The 26,638-nt window shown below is 47.6% G+C and overlaps 1 protein-coding gene across 2 annotated transcripts in view; it reads right to left on the bottom strand.

Annotated features, from left to right (window-relative positions):
- Positions 1-206: 206 nt before the first annotated feature.
- Positions 207-26,638, bottom strand: part of LOC127583451 (probable pleckstrin homology domain-containing family N member 1) — a 33,148-nt gene continuing 6,716 nt past the window's right edge. The window contains exons 4-12 of one of the 2 annotated variants that reach the window (XM_052039470.1): positions 23,045-23,191; positions 19,019-19,105; positions 17,806-17,869; positions 16,805-16,938; positions 15,859-16,005; positions 11,201-11,287; positions 10,325-10,400; positions 9,522-9,598; positions 208-8,891 (exon numbers count right to left, since the gene is read on the bottom strand). In XM_052039470.1, the coding sequence (XP_051895430.1) occupies positions 8,808-8,891; positions 9,522-9,598; positions 10,325-10,400; positions 11,201-11,287; positions 15,859-16,005; positions 16,805-16,938; positions 17,806-17,869; positions 19,019-19,105; positions 23,045-23,191 (903 nt within the window). In that variant the 3' untranslated portion in view covers positions 208-8,807. Of the gene's footprint in view, positions 8,892-9,521; positions 9,599-10,324; positions 10,401-11,200; positions 11,288-15,858; positions 16,006-16,804; positions 16,939-17,805; positions 17,870-19,018; positions 19,106-23,044; positions 23,192-26,638 lie in introns of both variants that reach the window. The other variant, XM_052039471.1, reaches the window with a different exon arrangement.

Here is a 26,638-nt window from a genome sequence, read left to right on the forward strand (position 1 = left end):
CCTGAGGAAGGCCTCATAAGGTCTGTCATCTGTGGACAGCTCAGGAACAAAGCCCCACTGGTGATGATTCCCTGCAGATCCCATCCGAAAACTCATAGGTCCCAATTACTCACCTTTCAGGGTATGAACCAGCCTCACATTGTTTCAAACTTATTCTTGGCCAATGTTATAGTTTATTGTGGGGGAAAGGACTGGGTCCCACAGAGGTCTGAAAACAGGTGAAACCCAATGTCCTGGCTCAAGGCTGAGTTTGGCAGAGATCACACAGGGAGAAGGATGCCAGGGACAATGTGATTTCATTTTCCTTTGTCTGTCACAAACTGAATCAGAAATGGAAGCAGATCAGAGAGAACCCATTGGGTTGAACACCATCTCCCAGCCTGATGCCAAAGCACAGGATCTCTACCTGCAGGCTCACCAGCTCACTGCACCCGTGACTGGCCTCAGGGACCAGTCCTGTCCCCACCAGTCCCAACACCTTCAGGGTCGGGGGGGGGGGGGGGGGAAGAGGTGGGGGGAGGTGGGGGTTGGAGTTGGGGTGAGGTTTGAGGTCAAGATCAGGGGTCAGGGGTCAGGTGTCAGGGTGTGAGGGGGTTGGGATCAGCAGGTGAGCTTGGAGTCAGAGGGTGTGGGTCAGGGATCAGGGGTGAGATTTTGGGTGAGTAGGTGAGGGTTTGGGGTCAGAGGGTGAGGGATCATGGTCAGGGTCTAGAGATAGGCTGAGGGTCAGGGGTCAGTGCTCTATACCAGTGCAGCTCACTTCAGCCAGTGAATGAGTAACAAGAAACCAATTCAATCCAGTCAATTCAAAATGGGTTCAATTCCTGCCACTGTCTGTAAGGAGTTTGCATGTTCTCCCAGTGTCTGTGTGGGTTTTCTCCGGGTGCTCTGGTTTCCTCCCACATTCCAAAGACATACGGGTTAGGAAGTTGTGGGCATGCTATGTTGGCGCCAGAAGTGTGGTGACACTTGTGGGCCACCCCCAGAACACTGAAAAGATGTATTTCACTGTTTTAATGTACATGTGACAAATAAAGATAATCTCTTATCAGTTGTTTGAATGATAACAAGTAATATTTTGGGAATTCTTTCAATTTGGAAATGTCTTTGAGAGAACTCTTGAACTGACGTACATCCACAGGAAGTGATGGGACTGATGTAAGAGAGCAGCAAAATTTAGTCACAGGTGGTAGACAGGCAGTAGGTACATTCAACATGTGAACTGGTATCTGTGTGAATTACAGAGGCTGTGAATGTTGCTTCAGCTCCTGTGACGACGTAGATAACATGTTGTGTACACTGATGACATCATCACACATACAAAATGCAGAGGGAAAGTGTCAGGGACTGCTTGGATTAGTCACCCTGACTTCATCAGGAAGTTACATGAAAAACCACAGAACCATGCGATCTGGGCTACTATTGGTATTGGTTTATTATTGTCACTTGTACCAAGGTACAGTGGAAAAACTGGTCTTGGATATGAATCGGCATAAATGGATTTTCTGTAATCTACTCTCCAGGTTTGTTTCCATACTGTGTCTGGCCACACATCTCACAGCTGATTCTGCCCAGTATCCCAGCCTGTGCCCCAAGAAGCCCCAGGCCCCTGATTTAATATGACCTTTGGCCACAGGGAGATCTCTGGTGCAGCCAGACCCCAGAATGATGTCCAGTGCCAGCATCAGCAGGTACACTTAGGGAGTAAGGCAGTTACATCTCTCCAATCACTCCTAGTCAGTGGGAATTGCTCCTTGCTTCACTACGAGTGAAAATGCAGGTAGGTTACACATTTTGCACTACTTTCACCCCAAAGCACTTTACATCCAAAGTAGTACTTTGTGCATAAACTCAGCTTCTGTGTTTATCAGGTAACTACAGTGACAGAGTTCCCACAAACACAAATGTGGGAATGAGCACAGGAGGATCACAGGAATAAGTTCACTCAGAAGTCAAAAGGTAAAGAGTACACAGTATTATGGACCATCAGGGGAAAGGATGTCTGCTAGAACCAAACAGCACAGGAACAGGCCATTCTGTCCAGCGTTTTGCTGAACTAATTAAACTAGTAATTAAAAGCCAAATTAAACTTGTCCCTTCTGCCTACATGTCCATATCCTTCACATCTCTGCACATCTATGTGCATATCTAAGAGCATCCTAAATACCTCTATCACGTCTGCCTCCTTCACCTCCCTGACAGCAAATTCCAGGCACCCACCACTGTAAAGGTACCTCATATCTCCTTTGAACTTGCCTTCTAATATTAAACATTTCAACACTGGGAGAAAATACTGCTGTCTACTCTATATATGCCTTTTATGATTTTATAAACCTCTATCAGGTCTCCCCTCAGCCTCTGCTGCTCTAGAGAAAACAACTCATGTTTGTCCAGCCTCTTCTTACAGCACACCCTCTAATCCAGGTAGCAACCTGTTGAACCCCTTCTGCACCCTCTCCAAAGCCTCCACATTCTTCATATAATGGGGTGACCAGAATTGAATTCAATAATCTAGATGCAGTCTGACCAGAGTTTTATAAAGCTGCAACATAACTTCCTGACTCTTGAACTTAGTGCCTTGACCAATAAAGGCAAGCATTCCATATAGCACCTTTACCACCCTGTTAACCTGTGCAGCCACTTTCAGGGAGCTATGGACTTGGATCCCAAGATCCCTCCATATATTTAACACTGGTAAGGGTCCTACCATTAACTGAGTACTGTCTCTTTACATTTGATCTCAAAGTGCAATACCTCACACTTGCGCAGATTAAATATCTGCCACTTCTCAACCCATATCTGCCACTGATCTATATTTTGCTGTATCCTTTGGCAATCTTCTACACCATCCACAACACCACCAATCTCTGTATTGATTGTGGACTTACTGCCCCACCATCCACAATTTTATTCAAGTCGTATATATATATCTCACAAACAGAGGTCCCAGTACAGATCCCTGCAGAACACCACTAGCAATGGACCTCCAGCCAGAATAAGTCCCATCGACCCCTATCTTCTGTCTATGGGCAAGCCAGTTCCAAATCCAAACAGCTAATTTACTGTGGATCCCATGCATCTCAATCTTCTGATTGAGAGTACCATGTGGGATGTTGTCAAATGCTTTAGAACCATAGAACACTACAGCACAGAAAACAGGCCATTTGGCCCTTTAGGTCTGTGCCAAAACAGTATTCCACGTCCCATTTCCCTGCACCCAGTCTATAACCCTCCAGACCTCTCCCATCCATGTATCTGTCCAATTTATTCTTCAAACTCAATAGTGAGCCTGCATTTACTACATCAGATGGCAGCCTGTTCCATACTCCCACCACTGAATGAAGAAGTTCCCCCTAAACTTTTCCCCTTTCACCCTAAAGCCATGTCCTCTCATACTGATCTCTCCTAATCTAGGTGGAAAGAGCCTACTCACATTTACTGTCTATGCCCCTCAATTTTGTAAACCTCCATAAAATCTCCTCTCATTCTTCTACGATCCAAGGAATAGTCCTAACCTGTTCAATCTTTCCCTGTAACTCAACTCCTGAAGACCCAGCAACATTCTAGTAAGTCTCCTCTGCACTCTTTCAATCTTACAAATATCCTTCTTCTAGTTAGGTGACCAGAACTGCACACAATACTCCAAACTTGGCCTCAACAATGTCTTATACAACCTCACCATAACATCCCAACTCCTATACTCAATATTTTGATTTATAAATGCCAGGATGCCAAAAGCCTTCTTTACAACGCTGTCTACCTGTGACGCCACTTTCAGGGAATTATGTATCTGAACTTCCAGATCCCTTTGTTCCTCCGCACTGCTCAGTGCCCTACAATTTACTGTGTATGTCCTCCCTTGATCTGTCCTTCCAACATGCAACACCTCACACTTGTCTGCATTAAATTCCATCTGCCATTTTCTCACCCATTTTTCCCCCAGTTGGTTCAGATCCCTCTGCAAGCTTTGAAAGCCTTCCTCGCTGTCCACTACGCCTCCAATCTTAGTATCATCAGCAAACTTGCTGATCCAATTTACCACATCTAGATCATTGATATAGACAACAAACAATGGCCCCAGCACAGATCCCTGAGGCACACCACTAGTCATAGGCCTCCAGTCTGAGAAACAATCATCCACTACCACTGTCTTCTCCCACACAGCCAATTTTGAATCCAGTTTACAACCTCTCCATGGATACCTCGTGTCTGAACTAACCTCCCACGTGGGACCTTGTCAAAAGCCTTACTAAAGTCTGTGTAGACAACATCCACAGCTTTTCCTTCATCTACTTTCTTGGTAACCTCCTTGAAAAACTCAAGATTCATTAAACACGAACTGCCACACACAAAGCCATGCTGACTATCCTTAATCAGCCCTTGGCTATCCAAATAATTGTATATCCAATCTTTCAGAACACCTTCCAGTAACTTACCCACTACTGAAGTCAGGCTCACTGGCCTGTAATTACCTGGTTTACTTTGAGCTTTTTAAAGCAACGGAACAACACGAGCTACCCTCCAGTACCACACCTGTGGCCAAGGACATTTTAAATATATCTGCCAGGGCCCCTGCAATTTCTACACTAGTCTCTCTCTCAATGTCCAAGGAAATATCTCATCAGGCCCAGGGGATTTATCTATCTTTATTCACTGTAAAGCAGCAAGCACCTTCTCTTTAATCTTTATATGTTCCATGACACTATTGCCTATTTCCCTTCCTTCCATATCCACTATGCCAGTTTCCTGAGTAAATATTGATGCAAAAAAAAAACTGTTTTAAGATCTCCCCCATCTCCTGAGGCTCCACACAGACAACTACTGTGATCTTCTAGGGGACCAATTTTGTCCCTTACTATCCTTTTAATCTTCATGTACTTGTAGAAACCCTTCTGGTTTACCTCCACATTATCTGCCAATGCAACCTCGTCTTTTTTGCCTTCCTGATTTCCTTTAGTATTTTCTTACATTTTCTATACTCTTCAAGTACCTCATTTGTTCCTAGTTACCTATACCTGCTATAGGCCCCTCTTTTCCTTAACCAGATCACCATATCCTTCGACAAACCAAGGTTCCCTATGCTTGTTAACTTTGCCTTTAATCCTGGCAGGAACATGCAAACTCTGTACTCTCAATTTCATCTTTGAAGGCCTTCCACTTACTGAACACATCCTTGCCAGAAAACAACTTATCCCAATCCACTCTTCCTAGATCCCCTCTCATTTCCACAATATTGGCCTTTCTCCAATTTAGCCACAACCTGAGGACCAGACCTGTCCTTATCCATAAGGAACTTGAAACTAATGACATTATGGTCACTGGACCCAAAATGCTCACTACACATACTTCTGTCACCTGACCTGCCTGGTTCCCTAATAGGAGATCAAGTATTGCATTCTCTCTCGTTGGTACCTCTATATATTGATTTAGAAAACTTTCCTGAACATATTTGACAAATTCCAAGCCATCCAGCCCTTTCAGTGTGGGAGTCCCAGTCAATATGTGGAAAGTTAAAATTCCCTACTATTACAACTTTCTTTCTTACATCGGTCTGCTATCTCACTACAGATTTGTTCCTCCAATTCCCTCTGACTATTGGGCAGTCTATAATACAACCCTATTAGTGTGACCACACCTTTCCTGTTCCTCAGCTCCACCCATATGGACTGTCCTGTCTACACACAGCTGTGATATTTTCCCTGACTAGTAATGCCACTCCTCCCCCTCTATCACATCTGAAACCCCGAACATTAAGCTGCCAGTCCTGCCCCTCCTGCATCCAAGTCTCACTAATAGCAATAATGTCATAATCTCACATGCCAATCCACACCCTAACCTCATCTGCCTTACCTACAATACTCCTTGCATTGAAATAGATGCACCCGAGAACATTTCTATCACACACAAACCTTTGATTTCTGTCGATACCTGCAGTCCTCGCATGACCTTTTTCCTCCTCCACCTCACTATCTGCTCTAATGCTCTGCTTCCCCTCCCCCAGAAAATCTGGTTTAAACCACCCCCCCCCCCCCCCCAGAGCAGCACTAGCAAACCTACCCGCAAGAATGTTAGTCCCCCTCCAATTCAGGTGCAAACCATCCCGTCGGAACAGGTCCCACATTCCCTGGAACAAAGCCCAATTGTCCAGAAACCTGAAGCCCTCCCTCCTGCACCATCTCCTTAGCCACGTATTTAGCTGCATGATCCTCCTATTTCTAGCCTCACTAGCTCGTGGCACAGGTAGCAATCCTGAGATTGCAACCTTGGAGGTCCTGTCCTTCAACTTTGCACCTAGTTCTTTAAACACTTTGCAGGACCTCCTCCTCTTTCCTATTCACATCATTGGTCCCTAGGTGGACCACAACATTTGGCTGCTCACCCTCCCTCCTGAGAATATCGAGAGCTCAATCCAAGATATCAGAGACCCTGGCACCAGGGAGGCAACAGACCATCCAGGATTCTCAATCTCTCCCACAGAACCTCCTATCTGTCCCCCTAACTATCAAATCCCCTATCACTACTGCTCTCCTCTTCTCCCTCCTTCCTTTGAGCTGCCAGAGACATAACCACTGCAACTTGTCCCTGGTAGGTCATCCCCACCAGCAGTATCCAGAACAGTATACTTATTGTTGATAGGAACAGCCACAGGGGTGCTCTGTTCTTTCTGTCTATACCCCTTCCCTTTCCTGACAGTCACCCAGCTACCTGCCTCCTGACTTTTAGGGGTGACTATCTCCCTGAAACTCCTGTCTATTTCTGCCTCACAAATGAGCCAGAGTTCATCCAGCTCCAGTTCCCTAACTCAGTTTGCCAGGAGCTGCAACTGGATGCACCTTTTACAGGTGTAGTCATCAGGGACAAGTGTGCTATCCCTGACTTCCCACATACTGCATACAGAGCACACGACCACCCTAGCTGTTGCCAGCACTACCTACTCCTAAGCTAATTAAATTAAAGGAACTTACCAACCTTGCCTCTCTGGGAGGAAGCTCTTCCTCTGCTCATCAAAGCTCCACTCTTACCCAGGGCTGCTCCTCTTCAGTTACTCCTTATATTTGTCCCTGCCAATTACCTCAAGTACACACTCCCAATAATCAACCACTCAACACTCTGTTTAACCCTTCAGTTGCCCTCCACCTGTTAAGCGTTTTAAATACACTCAGAGGACCTGAAAGGGACCTGCTGCTCCAATGGCTGCCGGGCTCCTTCTAAAATCCACGTAGACAATATCTACAGCTTTACCTTCATCGATCACCCTCGTCACTTCCTCGAAAATCTCAACCGTTAGTAGGACATGACCTGCCCTGCACAAAGCCACGCAGACTGTCCCTAATTAAGCCACAACTCTCCATATACTCATAAATCCTATCCCTAAGAATCCTCTCCAATAGCTAGAATTAGTTTACAGTACAATTAATTAATGACTGGCAGATTATCGAGTGAAATCTGGGATAACTAAGAGTACATTTCTGGAAGGATTTCAGTGAACCATGCGGGGTTTCATGATCATCCTAGCTTTTTAGGTGGTTCTATGGTAGGATTGGACTTGATCTCTGGACTATTAGTGCAAGCCTTGGCGAGTTTTGAGACAACACCCATCTTTCTAAATCTAAATGCCACTTAATGAGCTTGGAAGAGTTTTCATTCAGTCAACACTGATAAGCCTGAACCACGCCACAGGCAGAGACCATTCAGCCTATCCAGACTGTGTGGGCTCTGTGAACGAGTCTCCAATCAGTCACACTCACTGCTCTTCCCTCATGGTTCCACAAGTATGTGCTTTAACAACTACAAACAAACTTCTTTTCAGAACTTTTGATTCTTCTCCCCTCCCCATCCAGCCCACGAGACAATTCTTCATCATCCCACTGGCACTTCCTCCCCAAACTTGAGGCAACTTACCTCAAGGGAAACTACTGACTTTTGTACACACTGTCAGAATCCCACTACAAAATGTTTTCAAAGTTATTGTCCACTACTGCAGCACATAAACCCATTGGGAGATGATTAGATTGCCCAATGGATTGTAAAGTTGAGAGGTTATTTCACAGTTAAAAGTGTTCTATACTGTTTCTAATGAGGTAAGGACCTTTCACATGTTCATCTACCAATACTGCACACAGATGGCGTTCAACTACAAGCAATCCTGCACTCACAACCTCAGTTCACACTCTGGCACAGTGCAGACAGGAAGCGGTATGTTTCCTGTTTTGAAAATTAAAGAGTCTCAGCACCAGGACCTTTAGAAACTGAAGCTTGAAGATCATCATTTAACAAATAGTTTAACTTAAAAAAAAAGTACATTCTTCATTTGAACGTCACGTGCCAGGGCTGGAACTGGGGACAATTTTTTGGCAGGTGCTGAGCCTAAAGCACCTGGAACAATTCTCCACATCACACTTCTGCTTCCATGGGATCAGTGTGTCCACAGGCTGCTGGGATCTGTGTCCACAGGCTGCTGGGATCTTGTGTCCATGGGCTACTGGGATCTGTGTCCACAGGCTGCTGGGATCTGTGTCCATGGGCTGCTGGGATCTTGTGTCCATGGGCTGCTGGGATCTGTGTCTCCTCCTTAGGCAACACTTGAGTGAGTTCATTGACTGGTGGCTCAGTGAAGCTGCCAGTTGTCTGGTGATGTGGGATAGCATGGTCAACAATGAATCCCAAAGAAGCAAGGTCCTGGCAACATATTGAGACAGGTTCAGACCCAATGTCAGTCTCTACGTGTTGTGTCAAAGCTCTGAATCCTTCAGTTTCCAGGTGTAAACAGTCCTGGGCTTGAGTCATGGTTCTGTGCAGCGAAGGCTCTAGTAATGGCAGCTCCTCCTCTTCTTCGGCAGCCTGGGTGGCAGTTGCTGGTTGAAAGGCAGAGTGTTGGTGCTGTAGTCCGGCTGAAGAGGAAACACAACAACACTGTCTCACTTTCCAGTGAACCCCTGCCTCACCTTTTACTCAAATACAGGGTCAGAGTCGACTTGTTTGGGTATATCGGTAGAAGACCAATAATTTCTACATTTAATTAACCATGAGAAAGGAATGGGTCATTGACCGTTACAGTTACTTGTTCACCTCTGGCCCCCCTCAATTCCCCACTACCCTGCACCTGAATCCTCCTCTAATCTCCCTAGATTCCTTCCGTTACCTCCTCTGATACAACTGGATTTACTCCCTCCACCTGATTCTGATAGCAGATCCCCCACCACCTGATCCCATCACCTGATCCCTACCACCTGATCCCACCACCTGATCCCAGCTGATTTGGTAACTTTGCTCTTCCCAGGATTACAACACACATGAAGAAAGATCTGTTACAAATAAACCTGGAACTGAGGCTGGGGTGAACACACAGTGGGTTTATATCAAGTCCCCTTCACTTCTGGTTTATGATCTCTGCATTAAACTTTTAACGACACGACCATGGACCGATTGAATCCCAATGTTAATACTGCACGGAGATTGATTTACAAACTCAGAACAAGTTTAAACTTCCAATTTCCACCTGGCTGTCAGCAGGACAATACCTTCTGGAGGTGGAAAAACCATTTTTTATATTCGCTGGGCTTGGCACAGGACACCTTCACAGGTTCCATCATCTCTCCTGCAGGGAACAAAGAACAATTCACAGCTATCAAGCACTTTACACTGTAAACACTCCCACAGCGCTTCATTGATCGTTAACCTCACCGAGATATTGGGGCAGATGACTGAAAGCTTGTTCTGTAGGGAAAGGGAGGTAGGGGGAGCTCCAGAAGTGGGGCCAGAATTCGAGGAACACAGAGCTCCCAGGTACCATCAGCTACCAGAACACTTTAACCAACAATTTGACATGATCAGGTGGGACACTACTGGACTGTGAGCTGAGTTAGCCTGAGCTGTTACCCTGCAAAAGAGGAAGGAAAAACAAACTGCTGGAGGAATTCATCACTGAAGGGTCTTTCTGAAGGGTCTTGACCCAAAACGTTGACTGTCCATCTTCCTCCGCAAATGCTGCCTGACCCGCTGAGTTCTTCCAGCAGTTTTTTGCTCTAGGTTCTGGCATCTGCATCTCTTGTGTCTCCAAAAGAGAAGAGTCTCAAATCAAAATGCGGCCATCCCTCTCCCTCCACAGACGCTGCCTGACCTGCTAAGTTCCTCCAGCAGTTTGGTTCTTGCTCCTGTTACCTACAAGCTCCCAATCACAATGGCAGTCACAAAGTTTCATCAGAGCAAAGTTTGTCTAAGTGACGTTAGAGGGTTCCATCAGGGATAATAACCAATGTGTTGTGGGAAGAGTGCTTTGTAATAGGAAGCAACAGGACCATGATTGGGGGATGATATGATTTACCTGTAATTTCAAACTCAAGGTGTCCAACCCGTGCTGATCTTTCCAAAGCTCTGATGCTTTGAGTAGGAAGTCTTCCCTGTGTGGGACAGAACATCTGTTAAACCTTCATTACTCTCTTACTACACTCTTCTATAATGATAATAATGTCACCAGTTGTACTGACTGTAATACTCTGGAACACTGAGATCTGAGCACACAGGGCAATGGATAAAGTTCAATAAAAAGTTGGACAAAAAAATCCAACACTGAATCTCCAACACAGGGGATCCGGAGATGATTTCTTGCATTGTCAGTCTAATGGCTTCCTTAACGTGTCCTCTCTTTTACTGCCTGGTCTACAGTCCCACAGGCACTGACTTCCTTCCAGTTGTTTGCCAGCTGTGTGCTTTGAGGAGTGACTATGTAAAGCTAAGCCCGTCTCCATCCAGATGTCTCCACCAGGAGTCACTGGGCATTGATCAGAGGCTTTCCAACCACAGAGGGTGGCAGGTTGGAGTCATAGTTGCAGAGCCTGGAGAGAGGGCAGGGTGCAGGGTGGGAGACAGGAGGTAGGGTGGGGGAAGGTTGTGCTGGTGATGGCGTATTCATGGCAACAGGGAGAGGACTTTGACATCCAACTCTGGATTGGCTTGAGATGAGGAAATCTTTGTCCTCTTTGAACCTGGCACTGGAAGTACCAACAGTCAGGGGAAAAAGGAGAGGGAATCTCTGTTTTTTATTAAGAGTTTTTATTGCATTTCCTAGACATTCATGCATCTGCAGTAATGTCTGCTTCAGCACTGGGTTTGATGCTGATGGAAGTGACCTGCTTCACAGTTTCAGGTGGCTTGGAGTTTACCTCAGTTACAGCAGGGGCAGTAGAAAGAAAACACTTACTTCATACTGAACTGCTGTTTTCTGCTCATCAGTGGAAAGTATAATGAGATCGTCCAAAAATAAAACCATGATCCTCTCCTCAAACCTCTGAATGAGTTAAGAACAAGTTAAACAGCGTCAGTGAAGCTAAGAATAGGTAAACAGTATTGCCGTCTTTGATAGAAGACTACAGCTTCTTCCCCTCCACCATCAGATTTCTGAATGGTCCATGAACCCATGAACACTACCCTTATTATTCCTCTTTTTCACTATTTATTTATTTTTGTAACTTATAGTAATTTTTATGTCTTGCACTGTGCTGCTGCCGCAAAACAACACATTTCACGACATATGTCAGTGATAATAAACCTGATTCTGATTCTGAGGTGTAGTGTTGGCACTGGATGTACAGGCACTGGGTGTACTGGCACTGGGTGTACAGGCACTGGGTGTTCTGGCACTGGGCACCGGGTGTACGGGCACTGGGTGTTCTAGAACATAGAACCTAAAACATAGAAAACCTACAGCAAATTCAGGTCCTTCAGCCCACAAAGCTGTGCCAAACATGTCCCTACCTTAGAGATTACTAGTTCTGGAACTTGGTGTATGGGCACTGGGTGTACAGGCACGGTGTGTTCTGGCACTGGGCACTGGGTGTTCTGGCACTGGGTGTTCTTGCACTGGGCACTGGGTGTACAGGCACGGTGTGTTCTGGCACTGGGCACTGGGTGTTCTGGCACTGGGTGTTCTTGCACTGGGTGTACTGGCACTGGGCACTGTGTAGCCATCTCTGGGCACTGAATGGCTGGTCCCAGGTACATGTGGAAGGAAACTGAGAACTTGATCAGGACCAAGAGCTTGGGGAGGAAGGAACAAAAGGAGAAGTGGTTGAGGGTGGATTTTGGAACCCTGACCCTAACACAGACCCAGAGGTAGCTGAAAGCCAAGAGTCAAAGGAAAAACTAGGGAAGAAACAGAGAGAAAAGAAAGGCAGAGAAAGAAACTAGTGCAGTGCAGGTCAGGAGGAGGGTAGTGGGGTGCACTGGTGGGGGACAAGTCACATGGAATGGATTTAGGGGCATGGACCCCGCATTTTCAATGGGTCAAGGGAACCATTGAGTTTGTTTCATGTGGTGGATATATTGGAGGTTAAAACCTTCCTCAAGAACAAGAAGCAGGAAGCCGTTTCATGTAATCCCCAGCAAGCAACAGCAGAATGAGCTTCCCCACAGCCTGGGTCAGGTGCCCCAGCTGATAGTTCACCAATCTGAGTGTGAGGGTGGGGGAAGAACCTGTCACAAAGTACAAAATACCCAGAAACATACATATATTTAAACACTGGAAATATTCTTAAGTTCATGAATTTTGAAGAAAAACATGTACAGATACTTCTGTGTTTGACTTCTGATGGCTCACACTGTGGTCAGTAGGTTCCTTTATCTGTTCTGTACAATGACAGTTCCACTCCCTTATCAATGATTCCACGTACAGATCTTGTCTCTGTCTACACCAGACACCACCCACTGGGCCTGTCCCAGGCACTCGCTACCATACTGTGGCCTCCAAAACAGTCCAAGGTAAGGTAGGTGATACACAGGCTGATGTGAAGACCCAGGGCTGAAGGACAAACTCTGCAGCAGAGATTGGTAATGAAGAATGGTGAGCACATGGAACGAGCTGTCAGAGGAATTGGTTGAGGCAGGTACAATAGTATCATTTAAGGAGCACTTGGTTAGGTTCATGCAGGGGCAGGGCTTAGAGGGATATGGGCCGAATGCAGGAAATTGGGACTCGCTGGGTGGGCACCGTGGTCAGCATGGAGTGGTTGGGCTGAAGGGCCTGTATCCATGCTGTATTGGTCTATGACTAAGACTGCTCAGGAAGGAGATTGTCATAGAGAAATACAGCATGGAAACAGACCATTCAGCCTACCACATCTATGCTGACCAATGCGCACCTTCAGTATTAACCCCACATCTCAGCACTTGACCCGTAGCCTTCTGTGCCTCGGTGATTTCAAGTGCTCATTGAGACACTTAACTGGTCTCAGTGACTCTGCTTCCACCACTCTCTAGGGCAGTGTGTTCCAGATACTCACCACTTTCTGGGTGAATGGGGACCCCCCTCAGATCCCCTTTAAACCTCTTCCCCCTTACCTTAAAGCAATGTCCTCAAGTTTTACCCTGATATGGGGTAACGTTTCCTGCAATCTACCCTCTTTACAGCCCTCATAGTTTTATACCTCAATCATGCCCCCTCTTAAACCCCTCTGCTCCAGGGGGAACAAGACCCGGCCTCTCCAATCTCTCCTCATAACTGAACTGCTCCACTCCAGGCAACACCCTGGTGGATCTCCTCTGCACCCTCTCCAGCGCTGTCTCATCCTTCCTGTAATGTGGTGACCAGAACTGCACACAGTACTCCCAATGAGGTCTGACCAATCCTTTATACAATTGAACCATAACCTCCCTACTCTTGTATTCAATGCCTAGACAAATGAAGGCCAGGATTCCATATACCTTCCTAACTACTTCATCTATCTGTGCTGTCACCTTCAAGAATCTTTGGATCTGCACACTAAGGTCCCTTTGTTCCTTAATACTCCTTAGAGCCCTACCATTCATTAGTACTCCCAATGTGCATCACTTCACATTTATCAGGATTACACTCCATCTGCCATTTCTCAGCCCATTTCACCAACACATTGATATCACCCTGCAGTTAAGACTACCCTCCACACTTATCAACAACTCCGCTGATGTTCGTGACATCTGTGAGCTTACTGATCCTGCCTCCTACATCCACACCCAAATCATTCATATGTATGTCAAACAGCAAGAGTCCCAGCACTGATCCCTGTGAAACACCACTAGTCACAGGCATCCAGTCACAAAAACACCCTCTGTCTTCTATTGCCAAGCCAATTTTGCATCCAGTTTTCCAACTTGCCCTCCCTGCATCCCATGGACCCTAACCTTTTAGACCAGTCTCCCATTTGGGACCTTGTCAAAGACCTCACTGAAGTCCATGTAAACACATTGTACTTCCCTCGTCAATACGCTTTGTTACCTCCGCAAAAAATTCATTCTGCCCTTGACAAGGCCATACTGGCCATCTCTGATTAGTCCCTGATGTAGTCCTGATGCAGGATTTTGACCCAAAATGTCGACAATTCCTTTCCCCCCATGGATGCTGCTCGACCCGCTGAGTTCCTCCAGCAGATTGTTTGTTGCTCTATATTCTAGAATCTGCAGTCTCTTGTGTCTCTGATTAGCCCCTGCCTTTCCAAGTGATCATTAATCCTGTCCCTCAGAACTTTTTCCAATGACTTCCCCACTATTGATGTTGGGTCACAGGTCTGCAATTACCAAGCTGTTCCCTGCTGCCTTTCTTGAAGGGAGTTTCAGGTTCCCTCCTGGCCCAGGAACCCTACCGTCAGGTTGTGCATTGTTCCTCTCACCCTGACTTCCCACGATTTAAGCTCTCGTGTGCAGGGCATGACTGGAGGCACAACCACTCACATCTCTCCTCCAACACTCCAGTCAAGTGGAGACCTCCTTGAAGTGAGTGGAAGGTGATGACAAAACACTGTAAACTTTACTTAGGTATCAGGACCTGACGTTTGGGCAAGCCCTCTTCCCAGGCTTGCTGGGTACCTTGGGCTTGTCACACACTTTGTCAGGTCTCTGTTACATGAGGTGAGCAGCCTTGTTGAGCAAAGGCACCAACCACATGATCAAGCACTTTATCAAGGTGGTGTTGAATCTCTGGAATTCTTTACCCCGGAGGATTGTGGGGGGCGAGATCATTGGAAGTGTTTAAGCTGGAGGTAGATATATTGTTGAAAGATCTGGAAGTTGAGGGTTGTGGGGAATTGGCGAGAGGAAGAGATGAGGCCTGGGCAGATCAGTCATGATCATAGTGAATGGTAGGGCAGGTTTGAGGAGCCGAGTGGCCTACTCCTGCTCTGTTGTCTTGGGTAAGGTTTCCAAGCTCCTTCTACTATAGGAGAGTCTCCGAAGATTACCCCATTGCCCTGTGTGACAGTGTTTAGATTTCCACATCAGACATCCTCTGTCTAGTTGTGATTGAAGCTTAGCTGCAGTTGTCTGCACATCAGGAAACATCAGCCCTCCTCAACTGCCGCCTCCAGCTCATTCCCAGATTCATCCATTCTACCACTGGTACCTCAGCCTCCACTTGTCTGCCCCAGGTTCTTGAATTCTTTCCCTAAATATCTCCACCTCTCCTCTGTAAACTTCTCTAGATCCACTGGAAGAATAAGTGACCTAGTGCCAGACTTGGGTTGTGTTCACCAGAGTCACTGCATGGTCCCGGGACCTGTGCACCAACCTCTCAGTGTGACATTAAGCACAGCACTCTCACTTGTTTCAGTTCAATAAAAGGTGCATCAGAGAATGTTCTGGAACTGTCCCAGCTTGAATTCTGTTCTGAATCAGCAGCAGCAACAACAGGTCAACAGTCCCCTCACCACAATGGGTGAGGTCCACATGTCAGATCCGGTGCAGCTTTTAAAGACCGACTATTAATGACTGATGATTCATAATTAGTGATAATCCACTAGCAGTTCAGGATGTGCTGACTTGCTCCATCCTACCTGCTGTTTAAGTATAACAAATAATCCAGGCAGAACAGTTAACTATAAAAATGTGCCAGACCTGGCTCTGTGCAAAGCTGACTTGCACCATGGACAAGTAGATGATGTCTCCCATGTGCTGAATGGGGGTTCCCTCCCAGCCCTGGATGGGGTTCTGCAGCAGGTACTTTTCTAGCTCTTGCCTTTTCCATGCTTCATCACAAGGAATCTTGAGTGAAAACAACAGGAGCACAGAATTAATCACAAAAATTCACAGGATGCTCAGCTTTTACAGAGTGCAAGATGCAAAAAGTAGTTTTTCAAAGTATATCTACAGAAAGTTCAAGGAAATTAGTCAACTCACAAAGGAGGATTTAAGTTCCAGGGAATGCACCCTGCAGTTCAGCAGGAAGTCAGTGAGTGAACAGATCTGTGGGACTGCGACTAATTTAACCTGCGTGAACCTCAGGCCAGGCTGCTCAGACTCCACGGTTATCTGTTTCTTTCCTTTTGTCAATACTCTCAAGCTGACTTACAAGCCCAGCAATAATCTTCGGAAAAATAAATGTAAACTCTATGGTTTCTTCCCATCTGCATCACACCCGGTTTCGAACATTCCCTTTCCCCAATATTCCCAAAGATGCTGCCCTTACAGTGACCACGAAATGGCATTGAGTGAGTGATCTCCATGTGAGCTCTGACACTGAGTGATCCCAGTGTGGGCTCTGACACAGTGATCCCAGTGTGGAATCTGACACAGTGATCCCCGTGTGGGCTCTGACACAGTGATCCCAGTGTGGGCTCTGACACAATGATCCCCGTGTGGGCTCTGACTCTGAGTGTCTGATCGGTTAGTCCTGGTTCCTGCTCTTCAGATGCTCCGTCCCTGGAAACACTGACCCACAGCTGACCCCAGACAGACACTGATTGAAGCCTGGTCTCTGACACTCTCCAACTATCTTTCTCAATACTGGGGTGTGGCCCATGTTGGTGACTGATGTGGTCCAATCAGACGGCTCATTGCTTACCAACATGGCCAGCTTGTGCTGCTTGTGTGCCCGATAGAGCGAAGCCTTCTTCACTCTTCGTGGTAAATGAGCCATCCATATTCTGAACTCTTCCTCGTTTGGACATATTATTATCCTGGAGTCGAACATTGAGCCTGTGAGGAATAAAGGAGACACATGTAGAAGTGAGTGGAGGTTTATCCCTAATGGAGCTGTGTGTGCCATGTTGGAATAAATTCTTCTATCAGGAAGAGTTACGCTGGAGGGATCCCGGGTGCTGGAGCTGGATTGTGTTGGTACTGGGTGCCCAGCACACACTCCTGGTCTGGGTTTCCCATGAGGCGCACATGGGGCTCACTTGGTGCCTCAGATACTGGGCCTTGTGTGTTTGATGGGATGTGCCCTTACTCCTTGGCACACAAAGCTGTGAGGGGAAGGGGGGGTCCTCACTGGAGGTCCACTTCATGTTGGTCAGTTAGATGGTCCACCTGACTCATTACATCGAGTCGAAGGTGTCCACTCTCTCCCAGTTGGGGATTCCTCTGAGTAGCTTCCTAGGTAACAAACCTGTCCCCTCACTGCCTGTGTCCTCAGGTGCCTTGGACCTGTAACTGACCCAGTGACCCACCCCACAGCCCTTGCTGCACTACCCTGTACTCATCAATCTCTTCGCTCCAAGCCCATTCCCACCCCATCCTCTCTCCAACTACTGACCCTGGGCTGAACCTGACTTCAACCCTACACCTCCAACCTAATCCCTTCCCATCCCAATGCCACCGACCCCGTCCCATCCCTATCCCTGCACCATCTGTCCCTGAGCTCCATTGATTCTGTCTGTACCCTGCCCCAAACACCCTGGTCATGGAGTGTTGGATTAGATCTGCACGCTTCAGAGAAGGCCACCAGTATTCAAGGAACCTCACGTACCTTACGCACAGGTAACACGTCCTTCCTGCTTGGTGCTCAGTGCAGGGGCTGTGCTTCAGCAGCATCTCCCTGAGCTGCCCATTACCCATTCTTACCTGTAACTTCAAATGTGTTCTTCACTAACATTCTGACCGAAATCCCCGACAGAGGCAACAGGCCCTGGAAAATAAAGAGGAAGGTTAATGAATGAGTGGCAGGCAGGGTAGTGTAGTGGTTAGCATAACACTATTACAGCGCCAGTGACCTGGGTTCAATTCCAGCCGCTGTCTGTAAGGAGCTTGTACATTCTCCCCGTGTCTGCGTGGGTTTCCTCCGGGTGCTCCGGTTTCCTCCTACATTCCAAAGACGTACGGGTTAGGAAGTCGTGGGCATGCTATGTTGGCACTGGAAGCGTGGCGACACTTGCGGGCTGCCCCCAGAACACTCTACGCAAAAGATGCATTTCACTGTGTGTTTCGATGTACATGTGACTAATAAAGAATCTGATCTGATCTGATCTGATCAGCATTGTGGGGTTTGCTGCTTTAGGTTCTGTTCCTCCAGCTGGTTTGGTTAATTTCCACTTTTGTTATTCAGCAATTATTTTGCAATAAACTCAGGAATGTGGCTCAACATTACACATCCTGCACACCTGATCATTTGCCACACCCCTGCATGTGAGCTACACATCTGCATGCATTTTACAGACCTGTACATTGGAGAACTGCAGTGTTGGGGAACTGCAGTTTTGGGGAAATGTGGTGTTGGGAAACTGCAGTGTTGGGGAACTGCAGTGTGGGGGAACTGCAGTGTGGGGGAACTGCGATGTGGGGGAACTGCAGTGTGGGGAACTGCGGTGTGGGGGAACTGCGGTGTTGGGGAACTGCGGTGTGGGGGAACTGCGGTGTTGGGGAACTGCGGTGTTGGGGAACTGCGGTGTGGGGGAACTGCGGTGTTGGGGAACTGCAGTGTGGGGGAACTGCGGTGTTGGGGAACTGCGGTGTTGGGGAACTGCGGTGTGGGGGAACTGCGGTGTTGGGGAACTGCAGTGTTGGGGAATTGCAGTTTTGGGGAAATGTGGTGTTGGGAAACTGCAGTGTTGGGGAACTGCGGTGTTGGGGAACTGCAGTGTGGGGGAACTGCGGTGTTGGGGAACTGCGGTGTGGGGGAACTGCAGCCTTTAAGAGACTGCAGTGTTGGGGGAGCTGCCACATAGCTTGAGCATCAGCAAAGTGTCTCACCCGTCTCTGAGAAACCATCTCTGCCCAGGTGGACAAGTTCTTAGCCCGTGTTATCCAGTTGGAGTGAAACAGTACAACAGGCTTTTACCTGGTAAATGAACCTCTGCTCCTCATCATTCACAGCCAGAATCAGCAGGTGTAGGGGGAAGAGGACCAGGTGCCTCCTGCTCTCTTCCTGTTAAAATCAGAGTACATGTGATGACAGGTTCTGTGCCTGCAGTCCCTGGGTCTGCCCTCTCCTGTTGCTGCCTTGGTCAGCCTTTGAAGAGTCAGCTCACTGATCCATCAGCTGTGACCATCCCCACTAATTCTCTGCCCTCCCTCCATTCGCCTCGCTGACCTGCTGACTCCTCACCACCCTCTGTCCTGTCACCCTGTGCTGAAGCCTCAATTCTGTCCAGCCCAAAGAATGTCACTGACATGGTGGGGAGAGGGTTAGTCATGGAGAGATAGAGTCATACAGCAAGGAAACAGGCCCTTCGGCCCAACTTGACCATGCCGACCAAGGTATCTTCCTGAGCTAGTCCGATTTGCACATGTTTAACCCATATCCCTCTAAACCTTTCCTATCCATGTACCAGTCTAAATGTCTTTTAAACATTGTAATTGTACCCGCCTCCACCACCTCCTCTGGCAGCTCGTTCCATATACCCACCACCCTCTGCATGAAAAACTTGCCCTTCAGGTCCCCTTTAAATCTTTCCCCTCTCACCATAAACCTGACCTCTACTTTAAGACTCTTCTACCCTGGGAAAAAGACTGTGGCCATCCACCTTATTTATGCCCCTCATGTTTTTATAAACATCTATATGATCATCCCTCAGCCTCTTTCACTCCAGGGAAAATGTCCCAGCCTATCCAGTCTCTCCTCATAACTCAAGCCCTCCAGTCCTGGCAACATTCTTGTGAATCTTTTCTGAACCCTCTCCAGCTTGGTCACATCCTTCCTGTAATGTGGTGACCAGAACCCCATACAATGCTCCAAGTGCAGTCTCACCAACGCCTTGTACAGCTGTAACATGACGTCCCAACTCCTGTACTCAGTGTCCCGACCGACAAAGGCAAGCGTGCCATATGCCTTCTTCACCACCTTGTCTACATGTGTTGCCACTTTCAGGGAGCTATGTACTTGTACCCCTCGATCTCTCTGTTCTACAACTTTCCCCATGGTTCTGTTGTTTATTGTGTAAATCCTGCCCTGGTTTAACTTCCCAGAGTGCACCATTTTGCACTAGTCTGAGTTAAATTCCATGCACCTTTCCTCTGCCCTCTTTCCCAGTTGATCTAGATCCTGATGTAATCTGAGACAACCTTCTTCAGTCCACCACATGACCAATTTTTGTGTTATCCACAGACTTGCTAACTATGCTCCCTACATTCTCATCCAAATTGTTAATGTAAGTGCCAAACAACAGGGGACCCAGCACCGATCCAAAACAATCTCTTGGTCACCACTTCAAAAGATCAATCAAGTTCATGAAACACAATTTCTCACGTGGACTATCCCTAATCAGTCCTTGTCTTTCCAAGTTCAGGTAGATCCTGTCTCTGAGAATCCCCTCCAGTAATTTCCCCACCACTGATGTTAGGCTCACCAGCCTGTAGTTCTCTGGATTGTCCTTGCTGCCCTCCTTAAATAAAGGCACAACATCAGCCACCATCCATCTTCCTGTACCTTACCTGTAGCTAAAGAAGATACAAAAATCTTTGCCAGGTCCCCAGCAATTTCTTCCCTGGCTTCCCACAATGTCCAAGGATACACTTGTTCAGGCCCTGGAGATTTATCCACCTTTATGTGTTTTAAGACTGCCAGCACCTGCTCTTTCATAGTGTCAGTATGTTTCAGGACATGGCTGCTCCATCCCCTGAATTCCCCAGCTTCCCTGATCTCCTCCACAGTAAATGCAGACAAAGGATATTGATTTAAGACCTCACCCATCTCCTGTGGCCCACACTGATCCACAAGGGGACTTATTCTCGCTGGTCTCCAGCCTTACAGATGAATTAAACCCCCAGGTGATGGTGCGCTCTCTCAGGCACTGCCTGGTTCACCCCACAGATTGATTTGCCCCCAGTCCCATTGGCATCTGCCACCCCTCCCTCCTCTCCGCTCCCCTCCCCTCCCCTCCCTCCCCCCACCCCTCCCCCATCCTCCAGCACTCCCCTCCCTCCCCCCATCCCACGCACTCCCCTCCCTCCCCCCATCCCACACACACCCCTCACTCCCCACCCCTCCCCAACCCTCTCTCCCCCACCCCTCCATCCCCCCACCCCACACCCTCCCCTCCCTCTCCACCCCTCCCCCACCCTCTCTTCCCCACTTCCCCTCTCCCCCCTGCCCCCCCCCCCCCCCCCCGAGCTCTGGCTCACAGTGACCAGGGGCTTCAGACATGGGGACAGCCCTGGTTCCCATCCCCAGCTCACTGACTGAACCAGTTCTGGCTCCAGGTTGCACTGCCCGTGGACCGATCCTGTGGGTGGTGCAGCAGGTCTCTCAGCAGCCTGAAGGTGGCTCTTGGGTGGAGGGAGGTCATTTGCCAGTTGAGACACAGTGGGATCGCACTCACCTCAGCTGTGCCCTGTGGTGTTGAGGTGGGTGAACAGGGTGGGGGTTACTGGGGACACCAAGTCACTGATGGGGCACTGGGGGCAGGTACGGGGGGTGGGTATCAGGGGGTGAGGATTGGGGGGCTGGGGATTTCGGGGTGGGGATTGGGGTGGGGATCAGGGGGTGAGGATTGGGGGCCTGGGGATTTCAGGGTGGGGATCAGGGGGTGGGGATTGGGGGGATATGGGGGGGTGGGGATTGGGGGGAGGTATAGGGCTGGGGATCGGGGTGGGGATCAGGGTGGAGACCAGGGGGTGGGGATTGGGGGGATACGGGGGGTGGGGATTGGGGGGAGGTATAGGGCTGGGGATCGGGGTGGGGATCAGGGGTGGGGATCAGGGGGTGGGGATTGGGGGATACAGGGGTGGGGATTGGGGGGTGGTATAGGGCTGGGGATAGGGGTGGGGATCGGGGGGAGGTATAGGGCTGGGGATAGGGGTGGGGATCGGGGGCATTACAGAGGGGTTGGGGATCAGGGATGGGGATCGGTGGGGGGGGTAGCTGGACATTCCATCACTGACACTACCTTCAGCTGCCTCTTGCAACAAGATCTGAAGAGCTGAGACTTCTCCCCGGGTTCTGGGCAACATTACCAAAACCACTGATCTAACATTGTCAGGTTGTTATTTGTGAGATTTCCTGTGTGTAAGATGACTCCTGCAGTTAAAGCAGTGGCTTCTAAGGTTGTGAAGGGCTCTTCTAAGGTTGTGAAATGCAGGTCTGCTCTCTTTTTACATTGATAAACCTTCCTACAGAAGGTGCTGGAGGGCTGGTGTGCAGAGTCTGCAGGGAGATACCAGAGATTCTGCAGTTGCTGGAAATCTGTGGCCACAAACACAAAATGCTGGAGGAACTCTGGTCACCTCATTATAGGAAGGATGTGGAGGTGTTGGAGAGGATGCAGAGGAGATTTACCAGGAGGCTGCCTGGATTAGAGAGTATGGATTATGAGGAGAGACTAAAGGAGCTAGGGCTTTACTCATTGGAGAGAAGGAGGATGAGGGGAGACATGATAGAGGTATACAAAATATTAAGAGGAATAGATAGAGTGGACAACCAGCGCCTCTTTCCCAGGGCGCCAATGCTCAATACAAGAGGACATGGCTTTAAGGTAATGGGTGGGAAGTTCAAAGGAGATGTCAGAGGGAGGTTTTTCGCCCAGAGAGTGGTTGGTTCATGGAATGCGCTGCCTGGGGTGGTGGTGGAGGCTGATATGTTGGACAAGTTCAAGAGATTGTTAGGTAAGCATATGGAGGAATTTAAGATAGAGGGATATGTGGGAGGAAGGGGTTAGATAGTCTTAGGAGTGGTTTGAAGGTCGGCACAACATGGTGGGCTGAAGGGCCTGTATTGTGCTGTATTGTTCTATGGTTCTATGGTTCTAACTCAGCAGGTCAGGCAGCATCTATGGAGGGAAATGAACAGTCGATGTTTTGGGCCGAGACCCTTCATCAGGATGATGTTGTCTGAGAGGCAGTGTCCAGGGAGGGACTGAGAAGGAATTACCTGAGTGTACTTGTCTTGAAGAACTGCTGAGGACGACCACACAATTTCCCCCAGAGATCTGATGTCCTCTCCTTCCCAGCCAATAATGGGTTCAGTGCAGATAATCTTCTCCAGGTCTCTGCGTGACTTCCCCCAGAGTAACTCAACCTGCAAAGATCAGACATGCAGTCTGGTGACTAAGTACATGGTGCATTCATTAACACATCCAGTTAAAATGCAGACAAGTTCATTGTATACACTTGGGCTGGTTTCTTAGAGTAATACATAGAAGGACAAATCGGGGAGCAGGTAACGTTAGATCTGATTATACAAGGAGAAAGGGTGAAATAACTCAGCAAAAGGGTGATCATAGAATGGTAGAACTTCAAATGCAGCTTCAGGGTGAGAAACTGTGGTCTGAAAATAACTCAAACTTAAATAAAGGCAATTCCAATGGCACAGGACAGAGTTGGGTAATATGGACTGGGAAAAGAGATGAAAGGGGCAGATAGTAGATTTGCAGTGGCAGACAGTTAAGGAGATGTTTCATAAATCTCAGCAGGTATATCCCAGTGAGGGAGAAAAACTCCATGAGAAGGATGCACCATCTCTAGCTGCGAAGTTAAGGCACACAATGTGGCAATGATCAATGGTAGGGCAGAAGATTAGAAAGTCTTTGCAAATCAGCAAAGGTTGACTAAAAGTTGGTCCCTTCCAGGATGAGATGGGAATTCACAATGGGAAGTAAAACAAATAGTAGGGATTCTAAATAATTACTTTGGATCCAACTTCATGGTAGACAACACGAACAACATCTCAATAATCAAGGAGGCTATGGGGGAGAAAGAACTTAAAACAATCTCTGTCACTGGACACAAATTACTGAGCAAACCAATAGGTCGAAAAGGTAACAAGTTCCCTGGATCTGATGGTCGGTATCCTCTGGTCTTAAAGGAAGTGGCTGTAGAGGTGGTGCATACACTGCTTGTAGTCTGCCAAAATTCCCTGGACTTTGCAAAGGTTCCAGAGGATTGAAGCTCCAATATTCAGGAAAAAAGGGAGATGGAAAGCAGGAAACTTTAGGCCAATTAATTAAACATCTGTCATTGGGAATTCATACTGAGAAGGTAATCACCGGTCATTCAGGAAATCATGAGATCATTAAGCAAAGTCAACGTGTACTCTGAAAGGGAATTGTTTTGAATAAATTAGCTCGGGTTCTTTTGAGGATGTAACATGTAGGGATAGGGGTGAATTGGATTTCCAGAAGGCATTCGATAAAGTGCCGCATGAAGCTACTGCACAAGAGAAGAGTGCATGAGACTGTGGTCATGGTATTGGTATGGAGAATTGGTTAATCATCAGAGAACATGTTGGGATAAATAGGCAGTCATTCATTACACGGTAGTGTAGCTGTTAGCGTAATGCTCTTACAGCACCAGCGACCCAGGTTCAATTCTGGCCACTGTCTGTAAGGAGTTTATATGTTCTCCCCATGTCTATGTGGGTTTCCTCTGTGTGCTCTGGTTTCCTCCCACATTCCAAAGATGTATGGGTTCGGAGGTTGTGGGCATGCTATGTTGGCGCCAGAAGCGTGGTGACACTTGTGGGCTGCCCCCAGAACACTCTACGCAAAAGATGCATTTCACTGTGTGTTTCGATGTACATGTGACTAATAAAGAGATCTTAACTTGTGGGTGCCACGGGGGTCAGTGCTGGGGCCTCAACTTATTACAATCTGCAGCAATGTCTTGGACAAAGGGACCACGTGTACTGTGGCCAAATGTGTTGATGATACAAAGGACAGGGGGACAGGTTAAGTGAGTGCATTAGAAGTTGGCAGATGGAGTATAATATGGGAAAATGAGGGGTTGTCCACTGGGGAAGGAAGAGTGAAAGAGCAAACTTATTTACTAAGAGTGAGCTTACAAAATGTTGTGGTACAGAGGGATCTGGGGTCTAAGTGAACCAACTCAAGAAGTTGGCTTGCAAGCGCAGCAAGTAATCAGAAAGGCTCATTGGTATTGGTTTATTATTGTCACTTGTACCGAGGTACAGTGAAAAACTTGTCTTGCACACCGACGTACAGGTCAATTCATTACACAGTGTAGTTACATTGAGTTAGTACCGAGTGCATTGATGTAGTACAGGTAAAAACAATAACAGTACAGAGTAAAGTGTCACAGCTACAGAGAAAGTGCAGTGCAATAAGGTGCAAGGTCACAACAAGGTAGATCGTGAGGTCATAGCCCATCTCATCGTACAAGGGAACAGTTCAATAGTCTTATCACAGTGGGGTAGAAGCTGTCCTTAAGCCTGGTGGTACATGCCCTCAGGCACCTGTATCTTCTACCCGATGGAAGAGGAGAGAAGAGAGAATGACCCGGGTGGGTGGGGTCTTTGATTATGCTGGCTGCTTCACCAAGAGTCCAAGGAAGGGAGGTAATGACAGAGTCCAAGGAAGGGAGGCTGCTGTCCGTGATGCGCTGAGCTGTGTTCACAGCTCTCTGCAGTTTCTTGCGGTCCTGGGCAGAGCAGTTGCCATACCAAGCCGTGATGCATCCAGATAGGATGCTTTCTATGGTGCATTGGTAAAAGTTGGTGAGAGTCAAAGGGGACAAACCAAATTTCTTTAGCCTCTTGAGGAAGTAGAGGCGTTGGTGAGCTTTCTTGGCTGTGGCATCTCATGGAACATTGGCCTTTATTGTGAGGGGTGTGGATTATAAAAGTAGGGAGATTTGGTGCATCTTTACAGCACATTGGTGAGACTGCACTAGAGCATGGTGTACAATATTGAACCTCCATTTCAGGGAGATACACTTCCATGGAGGCCATGCAGTGAAGTATCACAGGCTGATTGCTGGGATGAAGGAGTTGCCACATGAAGAGAGGTGTGGAGGTAAGAGATGATATCACTGAAGCACATCAAGATTCTGAGGGATATTGAGAGGGTGGATGCTGAGAGGAGGTTTGCTCCCAGTGGGAATTCTAGAACCAGGGGCACAGGTTGGCACCAGAAGCGTGGTGACACTTGCGGGCTGCCCCAAGAACACTCTACGCAAAAGATGTATTTCACTGTGTGCTTCGATATATATGTGACTAATAAAGATATATTATCTTATCTTACAGTTCAAATGGAAATGATGACAAATTTCTTCTCTCAGAGGGTTATAACCTCTACCCTCAGGAGCTGTGGAGGTGGAGTCAGTGAGTATATCAAAGACTGATAGGTCTGGGAGAAAGCTTCCCTCACTCCCTGTGGAAATGGATAAACTTGAAACCTTAAATAAAAGCAGAAAATACTGGAAAACCTCAGCAGGTCAGATGGTGTCTGTGGAGAGACTTAATGCTTCAAGTCCTGGTGAAGGGTTGTTGAAATGAAACATTGTCTCTGCTTTCCTCTCCACAGGCGCTGTCTGACCTGCTGTCAATTTCCAGCATTTTCTGTTTTATTTCAGATTTCCAGCATCTGCAGCATTTTATTTTCTAATGCTGAAAACCATCGTTCTCTTTGGAGGACTTAGCTTTGTCTTTCAAAGGATTAGGGTGCAGCAAGCATTGGTACTGTCCAACAAGCAGAGATAGTTGAGGAAAGTTTGGTGATGAGTGTGAGGT

This window comes from Pristis pectinata, chromosome 26 (assembly GCF_009764475.1).
Source record: "Pristis pectinata isolate sPriPec2 chromosome 26, sPriPec2.1.pri, whole genome shotgun sequence".
NCBI classification, from domain to species: domain Eukaryota; kingdom Metazoa; phylum Chordata; class Chondrichthyes; order Rhinopristiformes; family Pristidae; genus Pristis; species Pristis pectinata.